The 27,531-nt window shown below is 43.1% G+C and overlaps 1 protein-coding gene across 1 annotated transcript; it reads right to left on the reverse strand.

Annotated features, from left to right (window-relative positions):
• Window positions 1-25,742, reverse strand: LOC308704496 (uncharacterized protein). The gene is made up of 4 exons (XM_081388866.1): window positions 25,674-25,742; window positions 1,563-1,583; window positions 912-1,396; window positions 1-808 (listed from the first exon to the last, which is right to left on the reverse strand). Exons 2-4 carry the CDS (start codon window positions 1,580-1,582, stop codon window positions 297-299), a joined length of 1,017 nt encoding a protein of 338 aa, XP_081244992.1. The 5' UTR covers window position 1,583; window positions 25,674-25,742; the 3' UTR covers window positions 1-296.
• Between the last annotated feature and the right edge of the window lie 1,789 nt (window positions 25,743-27,531).

Raw genomic sequence — 27,531 nt, forward strand, 5'->3', positions numbered from 1 at the left:
GAGAGAGAGAGAGAGAGAGATATTACAACTTTTGATTTTGTAGCCTGTTTATAAAACATTTTAACGCATAAAATATAACTTAAAATGTTTATCAATATAAAAAAACAGGTAATGTTGTTTATAGATACATGTTCTGATTATAATTTTTACTGTTACCATTTAAGATATAAAAGTCTTACTATGATATTGTTTGTTGTTATACAATGCTTTCATTTAGAAAGTCTTATGCCTCATTTTAATTTTTTGTTTCTTGCCTTGCTTCTAAGATGGTTTCTATGCATTCTACATTTAGATGATTAGTAATAGCTGTCATATTCAGAATTTTGGGTTGAGTTGCACAAAGCTAGCAGTCTTCCAACATTCTCCTTCAAAGTATTTATGAAGCCTGGTACACCCTGACTATAAAGGAGCCGATTCTCTCCAACATTTCCTGCTGCCTTTATCACATCTTCCATGCAGTTCATCACAGGCCCAGAGAGGATGGAACGCTGAGTTTGCTTCTCCAATACAGTGGCTCTTCCACTAAGAACACTCAGAAGTTTCACAGCTTCCCTGGTTAATAGCTGATAATCAGCTATGAACTCTAGACGCTGCTTCACCTCTTCAATCTCCCTCTGAATTTTACCCAGCACCTCCTCAGTCTCTTTAATCTCATTCTGTATGGTAGATATCCTGGATTGGTAATTAGACACCTTTATGCTGCTGTCATTCACTTGGGACAGATTTTTTTTTAGCTCATCTTCAGCATCGCGTATAGCCTTTGAGGCATCATCACGTACACATCCTCCCGTAGCCATCATTATTGGCCCTAAAGGAAAGCAAGAAATCATATCAGCCACCAATATGGTTAATTTTACTCATTAGGATGATAATATATAATATATAATAGTGAATCAGAGATGATTTCTCACCAACAATACATCCGCAAACTGGTATTGCAGTCACTGCTGCCCCTGCAATTGCTACACCTTCACCTGTGTTCTTCCTATCTGTCTCTCTATTTATTTCATATTTTCTGGATGTTACAAATTTTTTAGCCTGCTTCAAAGCTTCTTCAGAAATCTTTAATGATTCTTCGGCAGATTTCTTCTTGATGTTTAATTCATCCAAGGCCATGCGTTTTTTTTTGTTCCGTTGCTCAACATTTTGTCTTTCGTTAGTAAGTTGCTCCATGCGTTTATCTAAATATTTCAGTTTTTCTTCCATCATTTTCTTTGATTTTTTCAGGCACTGCTCAGCGTGCTCAATATGTTTCCTGATTTGTTTGTAATTGGAGAATTTGCCAGTGTTGGGATCTACATGTGCATCCAAGAGGGACTTGCAGATGTTGCAGATAGAGACAATTCCCTCATTTAGAGGCCCAGAAACTGCCTCCATGTCCTGCAAATCCATTACACTGCGAGTTCGAAGATATGGAAAGAAAAAAAATATTTTGACACCTTGAATGGCATTTACAATGGAAATATTTGTCATTTTTAATGTACAACATCATATCAATAATTGATCATTCAATTTTAATACCAGCAACACTTTGTGAAGAGATTAGATTAAAAAAAGCTTACCGTCTCATTTCGACTGCCATACTGAAACACAAAATGAAAGAAACTTAAATGTATAAAATATCTGTGGTCTTCACTGAGCCAATTAGTGAAAAGGATTAAATAACAATATCACACAAGGTTGCAGTTGTTCTCAGGCACATAATGATAATCTTCTGTCACAAATTATGTATTCCTTGTGCTTTTGTTTTGTGATCTTTTCGTTAGTTCTGTCTTGTGCTTTGTGTTCCTGTTTCCTGGTTCCCTTGCCTGATCATTCTCACCTGTTTGTTGTTACCCTTATTATTAGGGGCCAAGCACTGAAAGTGCGTAGGCAACTCTTGAAATCGTTGGCATTCTTATTATTCTTCTTCCATCTTGGAAGTCAATGGTTAAGCCAAAGTTATGAAATTTGGCACACTGATAGAGGACGATCTGAACTGTCACCATAGCAAATTTGGAGTCTCAATCCCTCTAGTGCCACCATCTGTCCAAAGTTTCACTCATGTTTATGCTAATAAATTTTGAACTGTAAGGGCTAGAAACAAAATTCCCGTTTCCTCTAATTCCTTGGCTCAAGACAATTCAGTCTTGCACCCTTTGATGTCTTTTCCGTCATGAAAATTGGTCCGCCATTTTGAATTCTCTGAAAACCCTATTTTTTCTAACTCCTCCTAGGCCGTTGCTCCGATTTTCATGACAATTGAACCAGATCATCTTCAGACCATGCCTACAAAATGTTATGGAATTCATGTTGATTCGTCAAACGTTCTCGAATACTGCGCACACTAATTTTACGTAGTGCTTGCAAAAACAGACGTAAGGCTGTATCTTCGCAATGCTTTATCGTATTCAGACCAAACTTGGTACATCATCACAAGCATGACCTGAGGCTACATGCTGCGTTTCGGCGCAGTGGCACCCTCTGGTCCGGAGATATACGAAAACTAGCTATTTTAGCTTATAACATTTGAACGGTTTGTCCAAAAATCATAATAGTGGTCTCGTTAGATTCAGGATATCATGTCGAGCCGACTGATATCCAATTTTTCCATATTGACCATTTTAGGCATCGGCCATTTTGAATTCTGTACCACAATGCTGTATTTTATGAACGCATGGTTACAAAACTCGGTATGGGTCATCAGTACGATGCACTGAAGGAGCCAGAGAAGTTTCGAACCAGCGCCACCTAGTAGTAAAATAAATTTTTCAAATGCTTATAACTCTGGGTGTGGTTGACTTATTTTTCCTTAGGTTCCTGAATTTTTTATACACAGATTTTTTATGTGTTTATACATATAAATGTTTAGAGCTCCAAAACAAAATGAGATATTTTCACCAAATTTGACACACACATGTATGGGCTCACTCTGAGAACACATAAACAAAATAACGGGATTGTGCCTCTTGTTGGCGCTATAATAGAACAAAACAGGAAATTGCCATTGACTTGAATACAGTATTATGATATAAAATGCTATACTTTATGAACGCATTAGCGTATCGTTACGAAACTCGGTATGAGTCATTGGCACCATGCCTTGAAGGTACTCAAAAATTTTGGGGCAGCGCCACCATGTGGTAAAAAAAAATGGTAAAAACAAATTTTCCAAAAATACTTATAAATTTTGAATAAATTTGCCTATTGTAATGACACTGGTCTCAATAGATTTCTTGGGTTATGCCAAAAACATAGTTACCAATTTTGTCATAGTCAGCCAAACTTCCTGTCCGCAATCTTTATTTTCTTTTAAAACGTCTCTGGTTACTGATGTAACCTATGTTCTCTGAATAGGGGACGCTACGTAGCTTAAGACGCAGTGGGAACGCCATCTGGGTGTGCCGATTGTCTGAAGCAGGGGTGGTTCTAGAGGTGGGGCCACAGGGGCCCTGGCCCCTGCTGAAATCTGATTGGCCCCTGATTGGCCCCCGTTCGGAATGCAAAAGGCGGAACTCTAAAGCGGATGTGCAGTGCGCGGACAGTCTGTGGCGTGCACATAACAGAGACGTGCCCATAACAGACGCATGATGGCTGAGCGCCAAATCCGTACAGCACCCTCTTCGTTAAAAGCTAACGTATGGAAAATTGGCAATTTCATTGTTACCTATTTAGTATTTTTTGTATGAGAGATGCTCTCTGTATTATTTAGTTTTCACATCAATATGCTGTGTAAACCGATCTGTTATACGAACGTTTTACTGCCCTCAACACTCACAGTGTTATCAGTGCAATGCCAGTCACACAAAGTTACATTTTGACTGTGCTCTCTGCAGATGTTCATTCACTGTATAAGCTGTTTTTGCAAACATTTCAAGTCATAACTCTTTATTATTTAGTTTTGAATAAGAGCGGCTTTGTTTATTACTAATTATTCAGAATATGCGAGCTGCTGGTACATCATTCTATATTTATGAACCAAAACTGTTTGTGATATACTTTTTTTGTCTGAAGGATTATATTGCTCATTGGAAATAACAAGAGGATGTTGGTTAGAAGTCTATTATTAAATGCTAGAGATTTAGAATATGCTGAAGTGTGTATTAATTTACTACAAGTACGCTGCTACTAGTACAGGCACACATTTATTTTCCTGTTGGTTTTTGGTTGGGACATATGCTGGCAAATATAACCTTACAGTTGACTTGCCAAATCACTTCCATTTGTTTTATTAATAAAATTAATATAGGAAGTACTGGAAGTAAGTTCGTTATGGGTCATCATAAATACTTTGCTATATAAGTACCAAGTAGTAAAAAAAAAATCGTTAATAATCGATAATCGTTACCCTCTGAATCGTAATCTAATCGAATCGTGAGGTGCCTAGAGATTCCCACCCATCAATCGTCGACGAGAAGAGATGATTTCCACAGATGCAATTCCACCCCCACACAATTAACAATAATTTACTCTTTATAAGCGACGACATGATTATGAAACTTGAAAGGTGGAATTCAGAAAGAAGTGCATTGTGTCCTTTATGCACAGTATAAATAAATGAAAAAAATCATTAAGAACTTTACTAGCTCATATTTTTTTATTAGAGTGTTTGAAAAAGGAATGACTGCCGAAATGTATTTGCACCGTAGCCTACTGAATAAATGATTTTGTGTGCTTGAATGTACCCTGTATTTGGCCCCTGAATGTAACAAGTGGCCCCTTAATGGCCCGTGTTACATAAAAATCCTAGAACCGCCACTGGCACTCTGAAGCCCTTATAGAATCATGGCAATTCATTGGCTGATGGCGCGGGCGCCGCCCCAACGCTCTTACGTCGTCACAATATACAGGCGCGCGCCATCTGCTCCTCAGATTTCTCTGCTGAAAAAGAAGCTTGTCGGCAGCGCGAGGAGCTTGGCAGCGAACGCAGCGTCTCATTCCCTATTCAGAGAACATAGGTTACATCAGTAACCAGAGACGTTCTCTTTCATAGGTTCACTCAACAGTGCGGTCAATATGACCGTTTATGGCCGAAATAGGTAAATATGTTCATTTGTTTTTTTTTTGCCTTATGTGTAATTTACATAGGTAATTTATATGAAAAACATTTTAAATGAAAATACAGACACTTTTAGGAAAAGTCAGGTACCAGCAGGATTGTATTTATTTTTTCAACAAAGTTATTGCAGATATAAAATTCAAAACGGTCAAAATGACTGCCATGGCAGTTCTAGTGGTGAATGAGTTAGCTAAGGCGAACGATAGGGATGCAAAGCCGATAGTTGTTGTCGTCTCCCCTCTTGTTGCACTAACGGAGGACCAAGTAAAGGAGGTAGCTTAAGACGCAGTGGGAATGATGCAACTGTAAAATCTGACAAAAGTGTGTGGAGAGGACCAGCCAAATGTCTTCCAGGAGCGCCCCTCTAAAAAGAGCTTGAGAGGAAGCCACACTTCTGGTGGAATGTGCCCTGATGCTAAGAGGTGAAGGCAGACCGCACCTCATATGCCAGTGAAATAGCCTCTGTAACCCAGTGGGAAATTCTCTGCTTTGATGCAGCAAGCCCGCGGCTACCAGCACCAAAACATCCCAAGAGCTGGTTCGATTTTCTCCAACCGCCAGAGTGATCTAGCCTGGCTCCGCCCTCCTACGTACTTCCGCTCAATTTCATTTTACTTCAGTACTACGTCTGGGACTGCTGTATATTCTTAGGTTTCCAGAAACCAATTTTTTGTAGGACCAATCAGCGAACAGAGGGAGTGGCTAAGAACGATGACGTTGATGTAGTGCGTAAGTTTGAGTTGGAGTAATGGCAGCGGAGAAAGATGTGAGAAAAGCTATTCGGTGCGTTGTTGCAAAACTGCCGAATATACAGAAGTTAAAGCCGGAGCAAGAACAATGTTTGCTAAGTTTTGTTGGTGGCCATGATGTTGTGGCCCTCCTCCCCACGTGGTTCGGGAAAAGTTTGATTTTCCAGCTTACTCCGCTAGCACTAAAAGTGCCAGAATTCCATAACTACTAGAACTGCCGCAAGCGGTCATTTTGATCGCTATTCAAAACTCTATATCTTTAATGATAAATCCCCAATTGAGAGATTAATGCATTTATTGTATTAGGATGTCTTTTAAAAACAAAACAACACCAAACTGTACATTTAAACAAGTTTAATTATAATTTATAAATAAATAATATTCGTAGATGCCCTGAACAAAATGACGGAGATGTTTTCATGTTTCCACTGTTCGATCGCGCCCGCGCCCGCCGACACACACACCATATTCCAGCATTGCAGCCTGTTCATTATAGCCATAATAAAATAGTCAACCTAACGTATAAAAATTCCACTGCTCTGTTTCTCAGTACTAGTAGGCTACAATTCGTACCATTTTTGTGAAGAGGATGATTTTTTCCGTCGATATTGGAACGTGAGTGAAGTTCAAAGCCTATGATAAAGAATAGTTTAGCATCCAAATACATTGCAAATGTTGAAACATTTTGATTCTAATTAGAGAGTTAGGTGAGCCTAACGTCGCTTACTTTCACTTTCGCTTATAAAGCATTTCATTTTGGCTTTAGTTATTTTTTCATTCTTGTTCTGTTCTGAATATCATTACATTTAAATGATTTGTTGTTGAATATGTTTAGTGTATTTTTTTACCACATTTTATTGTTGCGTTTATTGGTATAATAATACCGCGAAATTCAGTGTGGTCAATATGACCGTTTATGGCCGAAATAGGTAAATATGTTCAATTGGTTTTTTTTTGCCTTATGTGTAATTTACATAGGTAATTTATATGAAAAACATTTTAAATGAAAATACAGACACTTTTAGGAAAAGTCAGGTACCAGCAGGATTGTATTTATTTTTTCAACAAAGTTATTGCAGATATAAAATTCAAAACGGTCAAAATGACTGCCATGGCAGTTCTAGTGGTGAATGAGTTAGCTAAGGCGAACGATAGGGATGCAAAGCCGATAGTTGTTGTCGTCTCCCCTCTTGTTGCACTAACGGAGGACCAAGTAAAGGAGGCAGAAAAGTTGTTTCCGTATCGCGCAGTAGCCTGGTGATCACTGTACAGCATTTGCGGCAGATCCGAAACGACCACAGCAGCGTATTGTTAATGATTAGACCCAGCTTCGACAGTTGACTGAATACATCACTGTCCTTAGTGTCAAATATACATTTAGAATTTGTAAATGTTTCCGGCCGGTTTTGGCGCATGACATACGTCACGACCACACGTTAGCGATTGGCTATGGCAGATCCTGAGTGACTCTGGGCAGATCCAATAGTTTTGAACTTTAACAGAGAACCCGCCTACAAGGAAGTAAACGTTTCTCAATGGAGAGATTCCAGACTCTCTGTACAAATGAAATGTACAAGAGTCTGGTAGAACCAGGCTAAGAGTGATCCACATAGAACTTCAATGCTCGGACAGGGCAGAGCAAATTAAGTTTCCTGTCCTCCTCAGAAACAAAAGGAGGAGGATAGAAAGAGTGAAGGTTAATAACCTGAGAGCGAAATGCTGTGGACAATACTTTGGGTACATATCCTGGTCTCGGTCTCAAAGTAACCCTGACCAGACCAGGAGCGAAGTCCATACATGACTCGCTGACAGAAAGAGCTTGGAAATCCCCTACCTGTTTCAACGAAGTCAAAGCTAACAAAAGAGTAACCTTGAGAGCCGGAATCCGCTCCGGAGCTGACTCCAAGGGCTCAAAGGGAGCCTCAGTTAAGCCCTCCAGGACGACCGACAGGTCCCAAGAGGGAATGCCAGGGGAGCGTGCTGTTTTCAGGTGCCTAACCCCACGCATAAATGCTGAGATTAACCTTAGTGTACCCAGGGGGATCTCATCCGACTCTCATGAGCGGCAATAGCAGCAACGTATACTCTCAGAGTTGTAGCGGCCGCTCCAGAAGCAAACTTCTCCTGTAGGAATTCCAGCACTGAACCCACTGGGCAGCTAACTGGGTCCCTAGTGTGTGCTGAACACCATGACTCAAAAACCCTCCACTTAGAGGAATACAGCCTTCTCGTGGAACGGGCTCTCGCACTTTCCCCCCCATTCCCCCGACCTGAGCTTCTGCCTCAACAGAAAATCCGCTGCGAGGTTCAGGATCCCAGGGACATGGACTGCCCTCAGTGAGAGGAACTTGTCCTGAGACCACAGGAGGAGGTGGCACGCATGCCTGTTCAAGGTGTGCGACCGTGTCCATTCTGACAATGACATGGTGTCCTTTGAGAAAAGGTAGAAAGTGGTGTAGAGCCAGAAAGACAGCTCTCAGCTCCAAGCTGTTTATGTGCCAAGACAGGGTCTCGCCAGTCCAGATCCCACAAGCTGGTCTGCCTTCGAAAACCGCTCCTCATCCGGTCAGAGAGGCATTCGTCGTAATCATCTGGCGACGGAATACCGCACCCATGCTGACCCCTTTCCGAAGGAAGAGGGGGTTCCGCCAAATTGACAGGGCGCGGAAGCAACTGCGCGACACCTTCAACAGGCGAAGGGCTGGACCCGTGGGCCAAGCCCCTGAGAGCTTCATCCACCAAAGAAAAGGTCTCATGTGGAGCAGACCTAGGGGTAGCACAGGGGAGTCTGTGGCCATGAGGCCCAGAAGCCTGCGGCAAGTGCCCACAGAAACATGATGGCCTAGCGTGAAGCAGGCCAAACATGTCACCAAACTGGAAATCCGCGCAGGAGCCAAGCGGGCCTGCATAAGAACGGAATCCATGTGTACCCCCAAGAAAGCAGTGTGTTGAGCTGGGGTAAGAACGCTCTTCTCCGTATTTAACCTCAAACCGAGAGACTGAATATGATGAAGGACAATGTCCCTGTGGTGAGTCACTAACTCCCTGGAGTGGGCTAAAAAGAGCCAATCATCCAGGTAATTGAGAATACGGAAGCCCTGGAGCCACAACGGGGCCAGAGCAGCATCCATACACTTCGTGAACGTCCTCAGTGCTAGAGCGAGGCCAAAAGGGAGGACCCTGTACTGGTACGCTCTTTCTCTAAAGGCGAACCTGTGTCGCCGTACGACCTGGATGTGAAAATAGGCATCCTTGAGGTCTACTGTCACAAACCAATCTCCCAACCGAATTTGAGATATGATAGTTTTCAGCGTCAACATCTTGAATTTCCCTTTGTAAAGGGAGAAATGTAGTCGGCGGAGGTCTAGTATGGGTCTTAGGCCACCGCCCTTCTTCGGGACTAGGAAATAACGGCTGTAGAAGCCCTGTTCGATTTCCCCCGAAGGAACCTCCTCTATCGTCCCTTTGAGTAGAAGGGATGAAATCTCCTGCTGTAGTACAGAAGCCTTTGCGGTGCTGTCAACTACAGTAGGAAAGGGGGGGGTTGCGACAAAACTGAAGCGTGTAGCTGAGTCGAACTGTGTGAAGGATCCAAGGCGATACCCCTGGTAGGCGCTCACATCCTTGAAAGAAATGTGATAGAGGAAGAGGGGTGTTGCAGTGCAGAGGACATACCTGAGTCAGGGTGTTGTGCTGATTCTTGTGGGGTGGCGTGGTTGTCCGTGGAGGAGAGCACCTGGCGTCCTGACACGTGATGGGAGGTACCACTGCCTGAATCAGAGTGACTGGGTCTGCCTGCTCCTGAGGAAAACGAAATGTGCCTCCGAGGATGCGATCGGCAGGTATTAAGTGCGTCGGGGGTGAGGGTAGAGAGCAAAGTGCGTCTCCTTCCTCCCGCGCCGGACTGAGTGAAAATGGTAAAATAGGGACTGCACTTTGAAACACGCTGGGTGGCGAAGGTGACAGGGTAGGAATGCTTGCACGGTCTGTCCCAACCTCGTAGATGGAGAGGAGCTCTTCTTTTTCTGACCAGAGGGTCAGGAACGGCTCGAGAAAGCTGGAGCGGCCGGTTTGTTGGACTGCTTCAGCTTAAGACGTCTGTGAGGTCGCTGGCGGGGTAACGGGCGACCGTGGGCTCCCCAAGCCGTGGTTGGTGGGAGATGAGCCGGGTCACTCCTCCTAGTAGGGAACTCCGCTCTATGAGAGGGGCGTTCTCTGGGTTGAGAAGGGGAGGGGTTGGAAGATTCCTCAACCCTCCTAGGCATAAATTGCTTAAATGCAGCTGACTGAGACTTAGCAGCTCGGAATTTCTCAACCACCATGTTGACCGCCTCCCCAAACAGACCAGACTGTGAAATAGGGGCGTCTAGGAGAAAAACTTTCTCTTTGTCGCAGATCTCTGTGAGATTAAGCCATAAATGACGCTCCGCTGCAACCGCACCGCCATAGAACGGCCTACAGCGTGTGCGGTGTGTTTGGTGGCTCTTAGGGCCAGATCCGTGGCTTTACGAAGCTCTTTGACAGCATCAGCAGTCACTCCATTTCCCTCGTCCATTTCCTTCAGGATGTCCGCCTGGTAGGCCTGAATAATGGCCATAGTGTGTAGGGCCATGCCTGCCTGACCATCTGCCATGTAGGATTTTCCGATAAGGGAGGAAGTAGTCCTACATGCTTTAGAAGGAAGGAGGGGACGCGACTTCCATGATGGTGCAGACGACGGAGCGAGGTGATTAGCTAACGTGTCCTCGACCGCTGGAATGGAGGAATAACCCTGCTCCACAGAACCCACGAGGTTGGTAAAGTCAGCGGCTGCTGCATTCGTCAGACGAGCAGAGAAAGGCTGCTTCCAGGATCTGGAAATCTCGTGATGCAGATCACTGAAAAAGGGCAGCTTTCTTCGCTCTTGCCTAGAATTAGGGCCACTAAGAAATCTCTTGTCGAGTTTAGACGACTGTGACTCGCGGGGCTCATCAGGCCAGTCGATAGCGAGCTTCTCCGTAGTGAGCAAAAGCACGTCCATAAGCTCCGTGTAAGCCGCAGTAGGCTGCGTTTCCTGGCCGCTAGGCGGGATAATGGCGTCGGTTAAAGCAGGCCCGGAATCCTCGGAGTCGGAAGCTGCAGTATAAATTACGTCTTCCAGCCCGAAAGAAACCGTCTCGCGTGCTCCCGGGCTGGGGCATAAATAATCATGTGCGAACTCAACTGGCATGCCACGTCCGTGCTCGGGAGAGGGAGGGAGAGAAAGGGCGAGGCCCGTCTGCTCATACTAAAGGTGCTGAATTTCGTGTCGATAGACGAAACCGTTTTTGTATACCACAGCAGCAAAGTTGAGGCATGATGCCAAAATGGCTATTCAGGCTTTATCTCTACAATGCCTTGACATATTGACACCAAACTTTGTATCACTGTCACCTCACTGTGACCACACCACATACATTTCGTAATTGTGCCACCTATTGGTCGAAAGTGATAATCCATTAAATCATATTTTGGTAACGCTTTAGATTACAGCACGGAAAGTACTGCGTAATTAAGACAAATTTACAGCATAACTTTCTATAATTATAGTATACCTATAAAGTACTTACATGTAAGTATAAGAGAACAATATGTAAAGTTTAGGGAAAAAAGGGTAACAACCAGGAGATTTAAAAAATCATTATACTGTAAGTATTATAGAACTAAGGGGTACATAATCTACCATTATGATCCAACAATCTTACATTTGTGAGAAATTTAGCGAGAGCATACACTTGGCCGCGACTCTGGAGGACTTGGAGTTAAGTTTTTCTTTGAGAAAAGAGCAAAAAATGACACTTAAGTCATTCTTAAAAAAAGGAAGATGTGTTCGTAGTTTTGCCGGCCAGATATGTCAAAAGTTGAATCTATCAACTAGCTCCGCTGTTGGGAAAACACTCTGGTTGGATGAAGCGCTGTCCTATTGCATGCAGAGTGAATTTGAAAGACAGCTGTTTATCCCGCCCCTCGGATTGAGCCGTGTCTATGGTGAGTTGCCAGATCTAACATCTTGATGTAGGTCTGGCTTGCTAGGCTAGTTTACCAATACATACTATATAGGCTTTTTAAAATTACAGGGTACATATCTATGCATTTATTGTTGTTGTTTTTTTATACCAAAAAGATGTTTAAGTCTGGGCTTACATGTTTCAAGGCTAATATTAAAGGGGTGGTACAATGCCCTTTTTACAATATGTCAAATAATTATTTGATGTCCCCAGAGTGTATATATGAAGTTTTAGCTCAAAATACCAAACAAATATTTTTATATAGCATGTTAAAAATGTCACTTTTTGAGGGTCAGCAAAAACGCTCCATTTTTGTGTCTGTCCCTTTAAATGATCAATGATCAATCTTATATCACTGACTCAGAAACTTTTATTTGAAAAACAACTTATTACAGTTGGTCTGAAGTGATAGTCTAAAGTTTAAAAAGTATAAAATATTGCAATTTTTCTTACAAACACTTATTGTTTCACTTCAGAAGACATTGATCCATCCATTGGGGGCCGTATGGATTACTGCAGTACGCGCTGTTTGATGCTCCAACTTTTAGGAACACATGAGTTTGCATTATATGTATTCCCAGAGATGTTTTTTTTTTTTTCTAAAACCCTTCATTCGTGTTAATCTGAAGAAGGAAAGTCGTATACATCTTAGAGTATGCCATGCTGATATTGATCCTCGCCCAGTCCCCGTGTGCCTCACTCTCTCCTGAAACTCCCTCGCCGGTCCTGTTCACACAGGCGGACCAACACCCCTCTCTTCGAGCAGCGGGCCTCGTCTCTTTCGGGGCATCACGCTGTAGGTGTAATGCATGTAGTTTTTGTACCCACTATGATGTGCGCACCCCTACACACAAACACTGCCAACACAGTATCAACTCTCCCCCCAGCAAGCACGGGAGAGATATTAAATGTAGATTGTGTGCCCACTGTAACATACGCACCACTACTCATGAAAACTGTTCCCACATTATTTGTTTATCCCCCAGCTCGCGCTCGAGATGTGATAAAGGATGCGCCCGCGGTGAAGCGCGCGCCCCTGCACATGAGTGCTGTTCACACGGTGTTAGAAGCACAAGATGGCTGGATGGTCGAGTCCCTATCTCACAGCAGCCCGTCTCCAGTTTTCATTCAACCCGAAACTGTTAGAAAAGGGAGCTGTTGAACCAGTTCCCCTTTTACAAAGCGAGTCGGGCTTTTACAGCCGTTACTTCCTCTTCCCAAAGAAAGATGGCGGTCTCAGACCCATTCTAGATCTCAAACACCTGAACAAAGCGCTTATTACGCGTCCGTTCAGGATGCTGACAACCAAGCAGATCCTCGCGCAAATTCGCCCGGGAGTTTGTTTTTTCTCAGTGGATCTGAAAGATGCTTATTTTCACATCCAGATATTGCCTCATCTTAGGCCATTTCTGAGATTCGCCTTCGAGGGGCAGGCTTACCAGTACACAGTACTACCTTTCGGCCTGTCACTAGCACCTCGTACATTTACGAAGTGTATGGACGCAGCACTAACCCCCCTGAGACAGCAGGGAGTGCGAGTGTTAAACTACCTCGACGATTGGCTGATTATAGCTCAATCGAAGACTCAGTTGATAAAGCACAGATCCTGACTCCTCAGCCATCTAGAATGCCTGGGTCTCAGGATCAACGCTGCCAAGAGCACACTGTCTCCCAGCCAAAGTATTTCTTTCCTGGGCATAGTGATAGACTCTATACAAATGAAAGCGCATCTTACACCAGAGCGCGCGCTCTCCATTCAATGCCTAGCGGCATCTTTCAGAGTGGGTGCGTGCGCCCCCCTCAAAAGATTTCAGAAGATGTTGGGTCTCATGGCTTTAGCATCATCAGTACTCCAGCTAGGACTAATGAACATGCCTCTTCAGCACTGGCTGAAACCTCATGTACCAGCTCACGCGTTGACGCTTCAAGCGTCTGAGCCGCCTCGCCATAGGTTTGTGCAGTTGCTGCAGCACAGCCAATGACCGCGCTGGACGCTCATCTGTGTCTGCTGTGCAGCTGCACTGCGTTTTAAAGATTTTTGCTTCAATATTCTCGAGAAAGGGAGATTTCCCATAGCGTAAGCTAGCCTTACGCAAAACTCGTTCCCTCATCTCAGGGAACTGAGGTTACGTTAGTATTATGTGTAAGCATGCATGAATCACAAATTAATCACTCCTTTGAGTTGATTCTGTTCAAAGACTTGATCAAACAAGTTGGCAAAACTGTCTAAATTGGTTCACAAATCAGTTTGAATTATTTGTTCAGTTCCCTGCACAAACTGAATGGTCTGAAGCGGTTTCTCACACGGAGTCGTAACAGGAAATTTAAAAAACATCAAGAGCGTAGGATGAAGTGGGCGTGGGCCATGATTTTTTAAATGTCTGCACGCTCTGCTTTTTAAGAAATATTGTAGTATCGGGCTACAATGCATTATATCAGTTGCAATTCTGGTCCCTCCGTCTCAACAACGCGACATACATTCACATTACATGTTAACGTAGAGGTATCGGTACTCACAGGACTCTGCAATTCACAAAAGTTCATTATTTGCATGTGCTTTAACCCCTTAACGGTCACCGTACCGTATACGGCACGCCTAACTTTACTTCCCTATATTACTATTTAATCCTAATCTAATTATGACAAACTATATATCGTTGGAAAGTTCTAAGACTCCTAAATAGATATTTAGGACTGTTTTTTTTTGTTATAAATTATGTAGGAACATAAATAGATGAATTTATGACAAGAGTGCACCTCAAAAAATCTACGTAATAACAGGAGTTCTGACCTTCGTCACAAAAAGTTGACGCACACACTTTTAATAATTGATATGTTGGTTTTTATGCAAAAATTTCATTAGAAAGTATATAATCTAGTATTTGTCAATAAAAAAATATAAAATAATATTATCTTCTAAAAAGTATAATATATATATTTTCCTCTAAAATATTGTATTATATTTTTTTATCGCTTTTTTATTATATTACATATTTTATTAGTTATCATAAATAAGGTATCATTTGAAAGCTTATGATCTCAGAATTCATCCTGTGAAAACTGTTTTGAATTTGGACATTGTGTTACCATAGAAACGGTACTCTAAATTATTTTATCAGGCTCCTCCCCTTTTGGGCATCCTTATGTTTCATAATTTATGATCAGAATATTTTCTAATCTTGACAAAACACATATTGTCAGAAAGGTCTGAGTCTCAAGATTCCATATTTTGTGACAGAAGTGATATTTGGACAGAAATTTATTAATTTGTTATGGTAGAATGCATACAGTAAAATTCAATGGAATTCAATGACACCCGTTGGCTATTTTTGGTAATACGCCTAAACAAAATCTCATGGGAACTTCATTTTTTGTGATATCAACTTCAAATTTGGAACACAACTTGGTTAGATATTTGGCTTTGATTTTATAGTAATTTGTAAAACATATTTTGTAAAATATATATTTTATATAAAATAAAAATATTAAATAAATTATATTTGATTTAATGTAAATTTAAACTTCCATAACTTTTTCATACTTTAATTTTTTGAAGTGCTTTCACTTCAGCAATAATCTGCTATTTTTTAACTTTAATACAAGACCAAACTTAGGTCTATACTCCAAAGCATTCTTGAATTACAACCATTTAAGCTTGAATAGTGCATTTTAATGTCCATTCTCAAAAAGGGGGGTGACAGCTAAGGGGTTAGAGCCTTGCCGGTTAAACATTTCATTGTGTGCTGATGCGCTGTTCTAACAGGCGCTTTTCTGAGAGCATACACCCGAAGCGCACAGGTACTAAAAGCCTGTCAAACAGCGCCTGGTTACTGGACAAAGTTATCTTTCGAGTCTTATTGCGCCAATACTGTCAAATACACACAAGGTTTACATAAACACAGTTGGATATGTCTAAAATGAAAGCAATCATTTGAGAGAAAATCTGGTGCATGTCATATGTGTGTATATTAGATGCATCCCAGTCTTAAAGTGACAGTAGCCTAATTGTAAACATGCTGCCCTTAAAGGAGTTTTTTTTAGTTCACCCAAAACATTTAAATTCTGTCATTATTTACTCACTCTTATGTTGTTCCAAACCTGTATTAATTTCTTTCTTGTGCTGAACACAAAATAAGATATTTTGAAGAATGTGGCTAACCAAACAGTTGCTGGTTCCCATTGACTTCCATATAAGAAAAAATAAACTATAGAAGTCACTGAGGACAACACTGTTTGGTTACCCACATTCTTCAAAATAACTTGTTTTCAACAGAAGAAAGAAACTTAATCGGGTTTAAAACAAATTGAGTGAGTAAATTACGACAATTTTCATTTTTGGGGGAACTATCCCTTTAATGTTAAGAAAACAACAAAACACAAAGAGAATTTCACTCACTGCTCTTGACTGAGAACTTAAATAGTAGCTTTAATAAGAATCAATGTATAACTGTGCTTTATGGTTCTCAAACTGGTGGCTGTACAGAAGTTGTTTTTTTTAAGACTTGAATTGAAAATTTGTTAATTAAATGTTGAAATGATATTTATCTGCATTTACTGTGAATAGTAAATTAATGATTAAAAGTATTCACTTTTCTTAATGGCTGTGTCGGTCAGCGTGATAACTTTAATGTAATTTATAAAATGTATCATAAATAGTGTATTCAAACATTGGAGAAATCAGGGCTACCAACCAACATAATTGATGTTCCAGCATTGTATAATTTAATATGCTTTTGCTTTAATTAAAATTGTAAGTTTGAGGTTGTTTTGTGTCATGAATTTTCTTTGGAGGGCCCCAAAGTTAGGCACCCTACACCTTCATGCTGAAAAAGTTTGAGAACCACTAATGTAGGCTATAATAATCTTTAAGGTCTGTCATCTTTGATGCACAGGCATTCATTAGATTAACCAGTGATTTAGACTAACTAAAATTTGTGTTTTTGCAGTCCAGAATTCTGAAACTGAGGATGAATGATGTTGGATATAGGCATATTGCCAATTCAAATGCAGTTCGCTGACTGAAAATTCACGGTCAAGCTAGCCGCGACAAAAAACAATTAGCGCGTATTAGCCTACTATGATTATGGTAATTTCAGGAACAGCAGAGAGAGAGATTGCGCTTGCCATGTTTTGAGATTGTTGTGTAGGTAGCCTACTTCTGTTCATCCTTATACGTAGTGTCTATAGCCCTATTTGGACGGGACTAGTTTAACATGGAGAGGTGGGGTAATGTAGGCTAATTATTACCAGGAGCTTCTCAGTGATTTTAGTCCCGTTTGAATGTCACTGAGGAAAATTACCTCAGGTAACGTTAATAGTCTAGCCTACTAATCCCGTGCGAATAGAACCGCTGTAAATATGTACGTAAATATTCCGTCATTTCCTGTTTAAAATAAGTAAGGAGACGCTTGAAAAAGCATTCAGTTGCGTTCTAGGCGGTGGGACAAATCTGTGGCTCTTTAACGAGAGTACTCTCGTGTTGCATAAGTTTAGCTTACGCTACGGGAAAAACTCCTTTTTCTCGAGAATACTGAAGCCAAAAATTATCCTTAATTTTTAATAATTAAAACGCATTTGCTACAGCAGCAGCCCTAGGCGAGGCAGCTCGCGTGCCCATAGGCTGCTCTGTGGCAACTGCTGCAACCTATCAGTTCGTCTGCCATGACTTCAGCGCCAATGGGAAGGCTTCCCTGTGCCACGTCATGGCCCGCCAATATGGGTGTGGCCTAAGCCTATAAATACCCATCGCTCAGGTTGCACTATGATTTCGTCTCCTTTCAGCGTTGTCTGCACATCGCTGGATTTTCCTCCGGAAAAAGAAGCCACGCCGTGGAAAGAGCATCTCAGCGGGATGAGCTTGAGCCTGAGGCCTTCACTCACCGTACCTGCTGCGCTATCCGGCGCTTATACGCACGTTTCTCTAAAAGAGCTAAAAGGAATTTTTCAATGCCCACCATGTCCTGCAGCTCGTGTTGACTCAGGCTCAGCGACTGGGACCGCCACACGCTGTGCGCTTCCTGTCTGGGCCAGGAGCACGCGGATCTCGTGCTTGCCAACGGCGGCTGCCGTGAATGAGAAGCGCTGCCTCTCTCAAGGGGGAGAGAGGTTTTCCGCCGGGTCTGTCCCCCAGATGCCTCCTGCTGGACCGCGCCATAAGAAGCGCCGTTCGCAGAGGCCACCGGAAACTTCGGTGAAAGAGCTCTCACCGATGGTTTCACTGTGAGCCTCTCTCTCAGAGTCCCCCGTCTCCCTCACTGACGGTCAGCGCCCCGATTCAGTGGTGCTTGACGAGATGGACGGGGGTGCCATGGAGGATGACAGCTGCTCTCTCATTGCGTCTGGGAGCGAGGAATGGTCGGGATCTGTCCCGGACCCCACCCCATCAACACGTGAGTCCAGCGTCAGGGCTTCGGTCGATGCTGAGCTTCTCCGCTTCCTCACGAAGGCGAGTGGACTGCGCCCCAGGAGCCCGTGCCCAAGAGGCTGGATGGCCGCTTTCTGCCTGGACGCCGCTCTTCGCCTGTTCTGAGACCCACTCCCTTCCTCCCTGAACTTCATGATGAGCTCTCCAGGTCGTGGGGAGCCCCGTATTCGGCCAGGCTGAGATCCTCTGTTTCTTCGGCGCTCTCTGCGGTTGACGGCGCCAAAGAAAGAGGATACCTTTCCGTTCCTCCGGTCGAGGAAGCCGTGGCGACTCACTTGTGCCAGCCCTCTGCAGGATGGCAGTCCAAGTCGAGCCTGCCTACAAAAGCATGCCGGACCACCTCGGCGCTGATCGGCCAAGCCGCGTCCGCCTACAAGCTATGGCGATTTTGCAAATACACCAGGCCAACCTTCTCCGCTCGCTGGACGAGGCTGGCCCAACTTTGGAGCGTGTAACGGATCTGAGGAGTGCTACGGATCTGTCTCTGAGAGCTATCAAAGCCACCACCCAGGCCATCGTGGCTGCCCTCACCGTCACGGAGCGTCACTTGTGGTTAACGCTGTCCGACATGTCTGATTCTGACCGCGACACTTTCTTGGACGCTCCTGTGTCACCGTTGGGTCTCTTCGGTCCCTCAGTGAAGGGCTTCGCGGAGCGCTATTCTGAGGTGCAGAAGGCGTCTCAGGCCATGAGACATTTTCTGCCACGACGTACCAGTTCTGCGGCGGGCCGCGATAAGAAGCAGCCGTCTGCTCGGAAACCAGCTCCCCCACTGCCTCCGTCGCCTGCCACCCAGCATCGCCAGGCTAGAGAGGAACATCAGCGCTCGCGCTCCACCAGCCGACGCAGACTGCCTCCCGCCCGTAAACACCTTTCTCACGGCGACCCACACATATCTCAAAAAGAGTATTATGTCTTTCTCCGGCTCACGCCGAAGGTGTTTGCTATGTAGGAAATGTGCCCACTAACCCAGTGCCCACCCCTACACTACCCAGTGCCCACCCCTACACATAAACACTACCCCCTCTGTGTGTCACACTCATCCAGGGTTAAAATCAATAAAGCTGGCTCATGCCGCTCGACCTATGAGTGTAGGAAAAGTGCCCACTGCCCAGTGTTCACCCCTACACATAAGCACTACCCACACAGTGTCTCACACCACCCCGGGGTCCATATCAGTCAAACCGGCTTCTGCTGTTCATATTTTACATGTAGGCAATGTGCCCGCTGTACAGTGCCCACCCCTACCTATGAACACGACTGTATCTGTGTTGCTAAGCGCTCTGCGCCTTCCGCCGCGAGCTCACACAGCTTCGTCTGTAATACAACACCTTCCCGGTTCCACGGACAGGAAGCTAGATACGAAGCCGCTGCACGAAGTGCTGACTGCCCCAATGAATATGAGCTTGATGAACAAAGCATGTCATCATGGCTGGGTCCCCGAGTCCTAACCCTAACTCTGAATACCAGCGACCAGAACCCAGATTTCATTCTACCCCTGGCTATTCACGCGAAAGCATGGGAATCGATTCCAGGGGTCTCGAAATGGGTGCTAGAAATAGTAAAATGGGGCTATTTGCTACAATTCGCTCGCAGATCACCACACTTCACAGCACGGGTCGAAACCTCGGTGAATCAGGAAGTAGCACACCTACTACGCGCCGAGATAGCGAATTTGCTAGGGAAAGGAGCGGTAGAGACCGTCCCCTTGGCAGAGAGCGAGTCGGGGTTCTACAGCCGTTACTTCTTAGTCCCAAAGAAGAATGGCGGGCTCCGCCCTATACTAGATCTCAGGCTTTTGAACAAAGCTCTTATGATACGCTCGTTCAAAATGCTCACAACCAGACAAATCCTCGCTCGAATCTGGCCTCACGGTCAATCGGACATGCGCAGCGTCACTGAAACCATGGATGAGAGCCGACTGGTATCAGTCCGGCGTGAACCGGGGTTTACCCTCAGTGGTCAAAGTAGTCTCGACAGACGCCTCCAACACGGGTTGGGGTGCCCTTTACGAAGGGAGGCCATCGATGGGCCTGTGGTCAAACACAGAAAAGCGCATACACATAAACTGTCTAGAGATGAAAGCGGTCGAGAATGCCCTGCAGTTCTTCCTCCCTGTGCTGAGGAGTCGCCATGTTCTAGTCAGAACAGACAATATGTCAGTGGTGTCATATATAAACCGCCAAGGCGGCCTCAGGTCCCGGAGCATTTTTGCAAGAGCAAAACACCTCCTTATATGGGCCCAGCACAACTTGCGCTCGCTGAGAGCAGCGCATGTTCCGGGCGCCGTGAACGTGGGCCCAGACATGCTGTCCAGGGCCAAGCTCCCCCCGGGGGAATGGTCCCTGAATCCCCTGGTAGTACAAAACATCTGGGGCATCTTCGGCAGAGCGGAGGTAGACCTATTCACGTCACAGGCCAACGCTCATTGCCCAATATTATTTTCGAAAGAAAGGGACGCGCTGGCCCAGACGTCTTCTATACGCATTTCCCCCGGCCGCCTTGTTACCACAGGTAATCAAGCGAATCAGGGAGTGCAAATGCTCAATAATTTTGATAGCTCCACGCTGGGAGAATCAAGTTTGGTTCCCAGAATTGATGGAGCTGGGGAGCGCACCCCCATGGCCGATTCCGCTGAGGAAGGACCTGCTGTCTCAGGCCGAGGGCGCGATTTGGCACCCACACCCCGAGCGATGAACACGATCACGCAGGCTAGAGCTCCGTCTACTAGACGGCTCTACGCGTCTAAATGGTCGGTGTTTGCAGAATGGTGTTCAGCTCATGAATTGGACCCGCTATGTGGCGAGGTAACGGTGGTGCTTTCCTTCTTGCAAGAGCTGCTGGACAGTGGGAGAACCCCATCCACGCTAAAGGTGTATGTGGCGGCCATAGCAGCTTTTACAAAGTCTGCAAATGGCCAGTTGCTGGGAAAGAACGACCTCATAATCCGTTTTCTCAGAGGTGCTAGGAGGCTGAACCATCCTCGACCTCCATCAGTTCCGATTTGGGACCTTTCTACGGTCCTAGAGGCCATGAAAGGTAGCCCATTTGAACATTTACATGAGGTGGAGCTAAACTACCTCTCCTTCAAAACCGTTTTCCTGCTGGCAATGGCTTCAGTAAAACGGGTGAGCGACTTACACACGCTCTCTGTGAGTGCTACATGTCTGGAATTTGGGCCTAATGACTCTAAGGTCATCCTCAAACCAAGACATGGTTACGTTCCGAAGGCTGGGCCTCCCTGTCTATATTTATAAGGTTTTACAACCTGGAAGTGCCTGCCCTACAGGCTAGGCTGTTCTCAGTCTAATTATGCAGTATTAACTATGTCTACCCAACCCAGTTTGCTTAGACTGTTGATATATATTGCAATGTCCTGTGGGCCTATGCAGTTCAAGGCTGATATATTGTCTTAACTGTATATATGTGTAAGCACCTATCTTCATGTTACCGAGTCGTCACGCCCCGTTTGCCGCTATGCGTCTTTCCACTCTTACATGAGCCCTGGGCATTCTGCCCTTGGGACATTTGTGTTGAACACTTAGCACTAGGGCTGTTTTCGACTAAGGATTTTCATAGTCGAATCTGATTCGTTAGATTTTGCCGTAGTCGACTGATAGTCGAACCTTTTTTTTTTTCTTTTTTTTTTTAGATAGCAGCTAGATTTTTTCCATTTCAAACAAAAGAGCTAAAAAACACATATATATCACACATATATCATAACATTTCATAAACATGAGGAGCAATATGAGAGAGAAATTTTGTGATGGTTGTTTAGGTACATTAAACCACGTAAAGCTTTTTCACGCCCATGAGAACCGTGTGGAGTCAACTCACAGCCGCTCCGCAGCCCTGCTAAAAATGTGAAGCAGAAACGCTTAATATCAGTTAACGTCCATAATAATTGGACTCTGGGTTCGATTTTTTGACCATTTTCAGTGGTTATGAGGAGCAATATGAGAGGGAAATTTGGTAATCATTGTTTAGGTACATTAAACCACGTAAAGCTTTTTAACGCACATGAGAACCGTGTGGAGTCAGCTTTTTAACGCACATGAGAACCGTGTGGAGTCAACTCACAGCCGCTCCGCAGCCCTGCTGAAAATGTGAAGCAGAAACGCTTAATATCAGTTAACGTCCATAATAATTGGACTCTGGGTTCGATTTTTTTTACCATTTTAAGTGGTTATGAGGAGCAACATGAGAGGGGAATTTGGTAATCATTGTTTAGGTACATTAAACCACGTAAAGCTTTTTAACGCACATGAGAACCGTGTGGAGTCAACTCACAGCCGCTCCGCAGCCCTGCAGAAAATGTGAAGCAGATTTTTGAATACATTTTTATTTATTTACATTAGTAAGCTACAGGACATCGTCTTTCAAAACATGACCTGCGCGAAAGCGAAAAAATAAAATGGTACCCAGCCCTTCTGGAAATGCGAATGCGTCTCTGTCCCCAGCACATTTCAAACCAAACTGACGCCCATGTATTCGACTATGAGGTTCATAGTCGAATCAGACCTCTCCGAATCGAATCGTCGAATCCTCGACTATTAGAAGTCAGCCCTACTTAGCACGCACAGCGTTTTACATTGGGTTCCCGTAGCGTAAGCTAAACTTACGCAACACGAGAGTACTCTCGTAAGAGAACGATACTCGGTTACTAACGTAACCTTGGTTCTCTCTAGAGACACAACCTGCCGTGCTTGTGCTGCGTTATGGTTTCACTTCCAGTCGACTGAAATCATAGTGCAACCTGAGCGATGGGTATTTATAGGCTTAGGCCACACCCATATTGGTGGGCCATGACGTGGCGCAGGGAAGCCTTCCCATTGGTGCTGAAGTCATGGCAGACGCACTGATAGGTTGCAGCAGCTGCCGCAGAGCAGCCTATGGGCATGCGAGCTGCCTCGCCTAGGGCTGCTGCTGTATCAAATGCGTTTTAAATTATTAAAAATTAAGGATAATTTTTGGCTTCAGTATTCTCGAGAAAAAGGAGTTTTTCCCGTAGCGTAAGCTAAACTTACATAACACTCGTTCCCTCTCTAGAGAGAACCAAGGTTACGTTAGTAACCGAGTGTTGTTTTCCACACACCATTCAGATCAAAAAGAAGGTCGAACGCACTTTTTAGAGGCACAAAACCTCTTTTAGTGTTAGGGTGTACTCACACTAGGCACGGTTGCCATGAACCGGGCCCGAGTAAGATTGTCCCCCCTCCACACTCCCCCTTTGGCCTGCACTCAAATAGGGTTTCAGCATTCGTGCCGGAGCACGCTTACGTCATTATGGTGCAACGGTTTCGGGATAAACAGAAAGAGTGGCGCTTTCACTGAACACAATGGAGTCCATCGCTCTGTTTACTTTGTGGATAATTTTGAGTCGTTTGGTCCACGGTGGTCCACAGCCCTCTCACAGCCTGTTGTTAAACAGATCTATCGCCTTTGTGGCACGAAAATTTTCACGTAATCGTGTTGCTCGTATGAGGAGGTTTCGCATTGCACCTCTGCCGTAGACCAAAGCGACCCTTTCCCCGCCAATGTTGGTTTTGGAGCGTCGCAAAACCGTGACGTCGCGCGTCCTGTTCCGTGCTCCAGCACAGTTAGCGCTCACACTGCATGCGAACCGCGCCCGAGTCCAACTGAACCGTGCTCTGGCCCACCTCTTCCAAGCGGGCCAGGGCCGGCTAATCGAGCCGCGCCCGGGCACGGTTCGGAGCACTCACACTAGTCAAACGAACCGCGCTTTGGTGGTCAAACGCACTCGGGCACGGTTCAAACTGGCTAGTGTGAGTACACCCTTAGATAAGTGCCTTTTACCAACATATACAATCTGAATTTATTTAATAACGACCGGAGCTAACTGTTTTATATATAGCCTTCAAAGGATAGATATTGTTTGGATGTTTTCCTCAGTTCCCCATGAAGTTCACCACACCTTCAACTAATTAGCCTCAATCAGCCACAGACTTCATTAGACAGCACCTGTACACACAGCCCCTTCCTTTTGTTCATGCCACATGGAGGAATCCCTGTGTGTTGCTGCTGGAAATGCTGTGTCTCCTGCCTTGTGTGCGTTATTGAACTATGTAAGTTCCATACGTTTCTACTGTTAGATTGAACAGTTTAATTTGGTTTATATTGCTCATGTGACTCACTGTGGTAATTGTAAGAATATGTGCATTTGAGTATTTATAGGCATTACCAGTTAATTAGTTACGGGGCAGAGAAAACTTATGTATTGACTTTGTTTGTAGGCTACCTAGCTAATTTCCTGCATTCTAAGTTCTTGTACAAATGTTTGATTGTGGTCTTGTATTGTGGCATTATGTAGCTAATTGTATCCCATATTCTTTTCCCTCCTAGAAAACACATACACATATACCTAATAAAAAATGAAGTGTAATAAGTGTTGTATTACTTTGAATAATATTTTTTCTTTCTTTAAAGGTCACTTTCTCAGTTTGTGTAAATCTACTTAGGGTTCAGAGTATTTATTTTTTCCTACATAAATTTCCCACGTCTAGTACAATTATGTGGTTTTGTTTTATTAATACAGTGTCTACATTTTTCTTGATATACCTTGAAAGAATGGAAGTGAAATGTGACTTCATGCCCCATAGGTGGGCTACATTGTAACATGTGAGGGGCACATAGTAAGCTAATATGACCATATGACAGCTTAAAATGTAATCTGATCTAATCAAAAAATATATATACAAGACAAACTAAATTGACAATGAACACACTGGAAACACAGCTATACAACATAGTTCAAAACAATAATAATAATAATAATAATTAATCATTTCTGAACATTGACTTTAAGTCTTTATTCACCTTTTTCTCATGTTTTCTCAAAAGAATTCATAAATGTATAGAATAGAAAATAGCATATTTATAATAGGGGCTCATTGTAACGCAGTGTTACAACATGCCCCACCTGTGCAACTGGGATTTAAACCCTGTTAGTGTCTTCTGCTGGTTAGATCAGCATTAAAGAATCATATCAACTGTTAAATAACATATTGGAGATTAAAATAATATCAGATTTGTCTAATTTAAAATAAACACCAAAATAGAGATGAAAAATTAACATAAATAAGCAATTTACTTTTGCTAGTTAAATAAATGTTCAGTGATATCTTCCAGACATTTCAGAATTTCGGCGCAATTTTTTTTCTATATAGTGTTCTATCTAGTAGCCTAAATATAAGTTTCGTCAAGCTTGCATGTGGATGTAGGCTATTTAAAACAAGATAGGCCTACATGTGTTACAACGAGGCCCGCGTTAGTTGTGCCCCGCTCTCCCCTATGTCACATTATTACACTTCAGAGGCATATAAAAAAATACCCAAGTAGAAAAAAAATAATGGCCAGCTCTCATCTTAAAACATCTTAAAACATTAAAACATCAATTTTAAAACAAGCCTGCCTACCTGAAAGTGATACACAGGCTTAGTGCTGCAGTTTCTTCTTTTCAAAGGTAGGCTATGCCTCGTCATTCGTGAGCATTTTGGGAGTGTTTGTGTCCTAGATATAGGCTACTTTTATAACCAACATGCAGAAATCCCCTGGTGTTAAAGGACCACCTTCCTTGGCCTAGCTAGCCTACTGTAAGTCACGTGTTTTGAAATAAATGAGATATTCGTTTGCGAATTAATTAACCTGCCAAATGCATAAAACCGAATCTGAAACCACAAAATCACGTAAATCATCAAAGCTAAACTTTAAGTGGTCGGGTGGTCCTTAAAAAGTTGCAAAGCATTTCAGTGAAACTTGGGGATACATTGACATAAAATATAAAGTAAAGAAAAAAATACAGATAACAATGACATCTCACCCAGTGAGAAAAATATGATCATAATTCTTAAGGCAGTTGTTGTTCTTGTTATTAATGATTTAAGAGATTTTACAATAAGGAAATCTCAGCGATGAAGATATCAAATCTATTGTTTTTTTTATATTATTTATATATAGCCTATATGTAAGGAATAATTGACGACAGGCCGTTGAATTATTAGAAAAATAATGCACACCCGAGGTGCGGTCACGACGCGAAGCGGAGTGGCCGTTCACCTCGGGTGTGCATTATTTTTCTAATAATTCAACGGCCTGAAGTCAATTATTCCGCTTATACTACAGTTACCACACCTCGAAACATTGTTCAGATTATGTATTTCAAGACGTTTGTAAAGTTTTTGTCATTAAAACGCTCTTGTATGTAGGACTAATTTCTTACGCATCTAATCCAATTCCAATGCGTTGCTAATTCCAAAACGTCATTTTAGAGTTAGTAACGGAGGTTTGAGCCACTGATAGCAGACTAATGCTAGCTGACACATTGTCTGACTGTTTTCATCGACTGCAGCAGATTTTAAACACCGACTTTGAACACAGACTGAACGCGCTGAAAACGCAGTCATACGTATCAAATTACATTCATAACCGACCTTAAAGTGTGTCCCCGGCTTTATGCAGTTATTAATGCAGTTATTAGAGAGAGATGTTGCAAAAATGAGACAGAAAAGCATGTGCGTCAATATTATTATTTATTAATTCAATTCGTTATAATTAATTTGTTCATTCTTTTTTATATTATTGACAGATGACAGTAGACTAGCTAAATAAATGAAACACAAAGCCATTTTAACAAGTAGGCCTATCAATAATTATTTATTTGTTATATATTATCCGCAATAAAAATCCTTGCTGCAGGACTATCCATTTATTTATTTATTTATTTATTTATTTTTAATAATTAATAAATTATTCAGTTTAATTTTCTATTGATTATAGATAGCCTAGGACTATATACTTTATTAAAATTAAACTGCATGTTTCCATTGATTGTGAAGCTAGACATTGAAAATTGCAGATCAAGCGCTTGGGCGTGCATGTTTTTTCTTGTTATGAATTGTATCCTGTTTTCCGTTATTACGGTTGACTACGCGAAGTGATATGGAACTGTAATGCGGTCAAGACCTGCCTGGTCTCGAACACAGAAATTAAGAACAAGATCAATAGCATAGTCACTCCTAGAAACCTAAAGAAATATCTGTCAGTTTAAATCACATTTTATAAAAGTTTAAATCACATTTTAACAACACTGACGCCCTGCGCAAAAACACTACGTGAACCAACTCGAGGCCCAGAGAGAAGGAAATGAATAGTGGAATAAAGTCGTTATTTTTGTTTTTTTTTGCACACAAAAAGTATTCTCGTTGCTTGATATACTTAAGATTGAGCCACTGTAGTCACTTGGACTATATTAACGATCTCTTTAATAACTTTTCT

Source organism: Scardinius erythrophthalmus (genome assembly GCF_964197995.2).
Source record: "Scardinius erythrophthalmus genome assembly, chromosome: 16".
In the NCBI taxonomy this organism is placed as follows: domain Eukaryota; kingdom Metazoa; phylum Chordata; class Actinopteri; order Cypriniformes; family Leuciscidae; genus Scardinius; species Scardinius erythrophthalmus.

What these genes read in the sequence shown, in the direction of transcription:
- LOC308704496 (XM_081388866.1), bottom strand. Translation starts at nt 1,582, where the DNA reads ATGGCAGTCGAAATGAGACG. An exon ending in ATGGCAGTCGAAATGAGACG is followed by an intron (nt 1,397 to 1,562) that starts GTAAGCTTTTTT and finishes TCGAACTCGCAG; the next exon opens with TGTAATGGATTTGCAGGACA. An exon ending in AGTTTGCGGATGTATTGTTG is followed by an intron (nt 809 to 911) that starts GTGAGAAATCAT and finishes GCTTTCCTTTAG; the next exon opens with GGCCAATAATGATGGCTACG.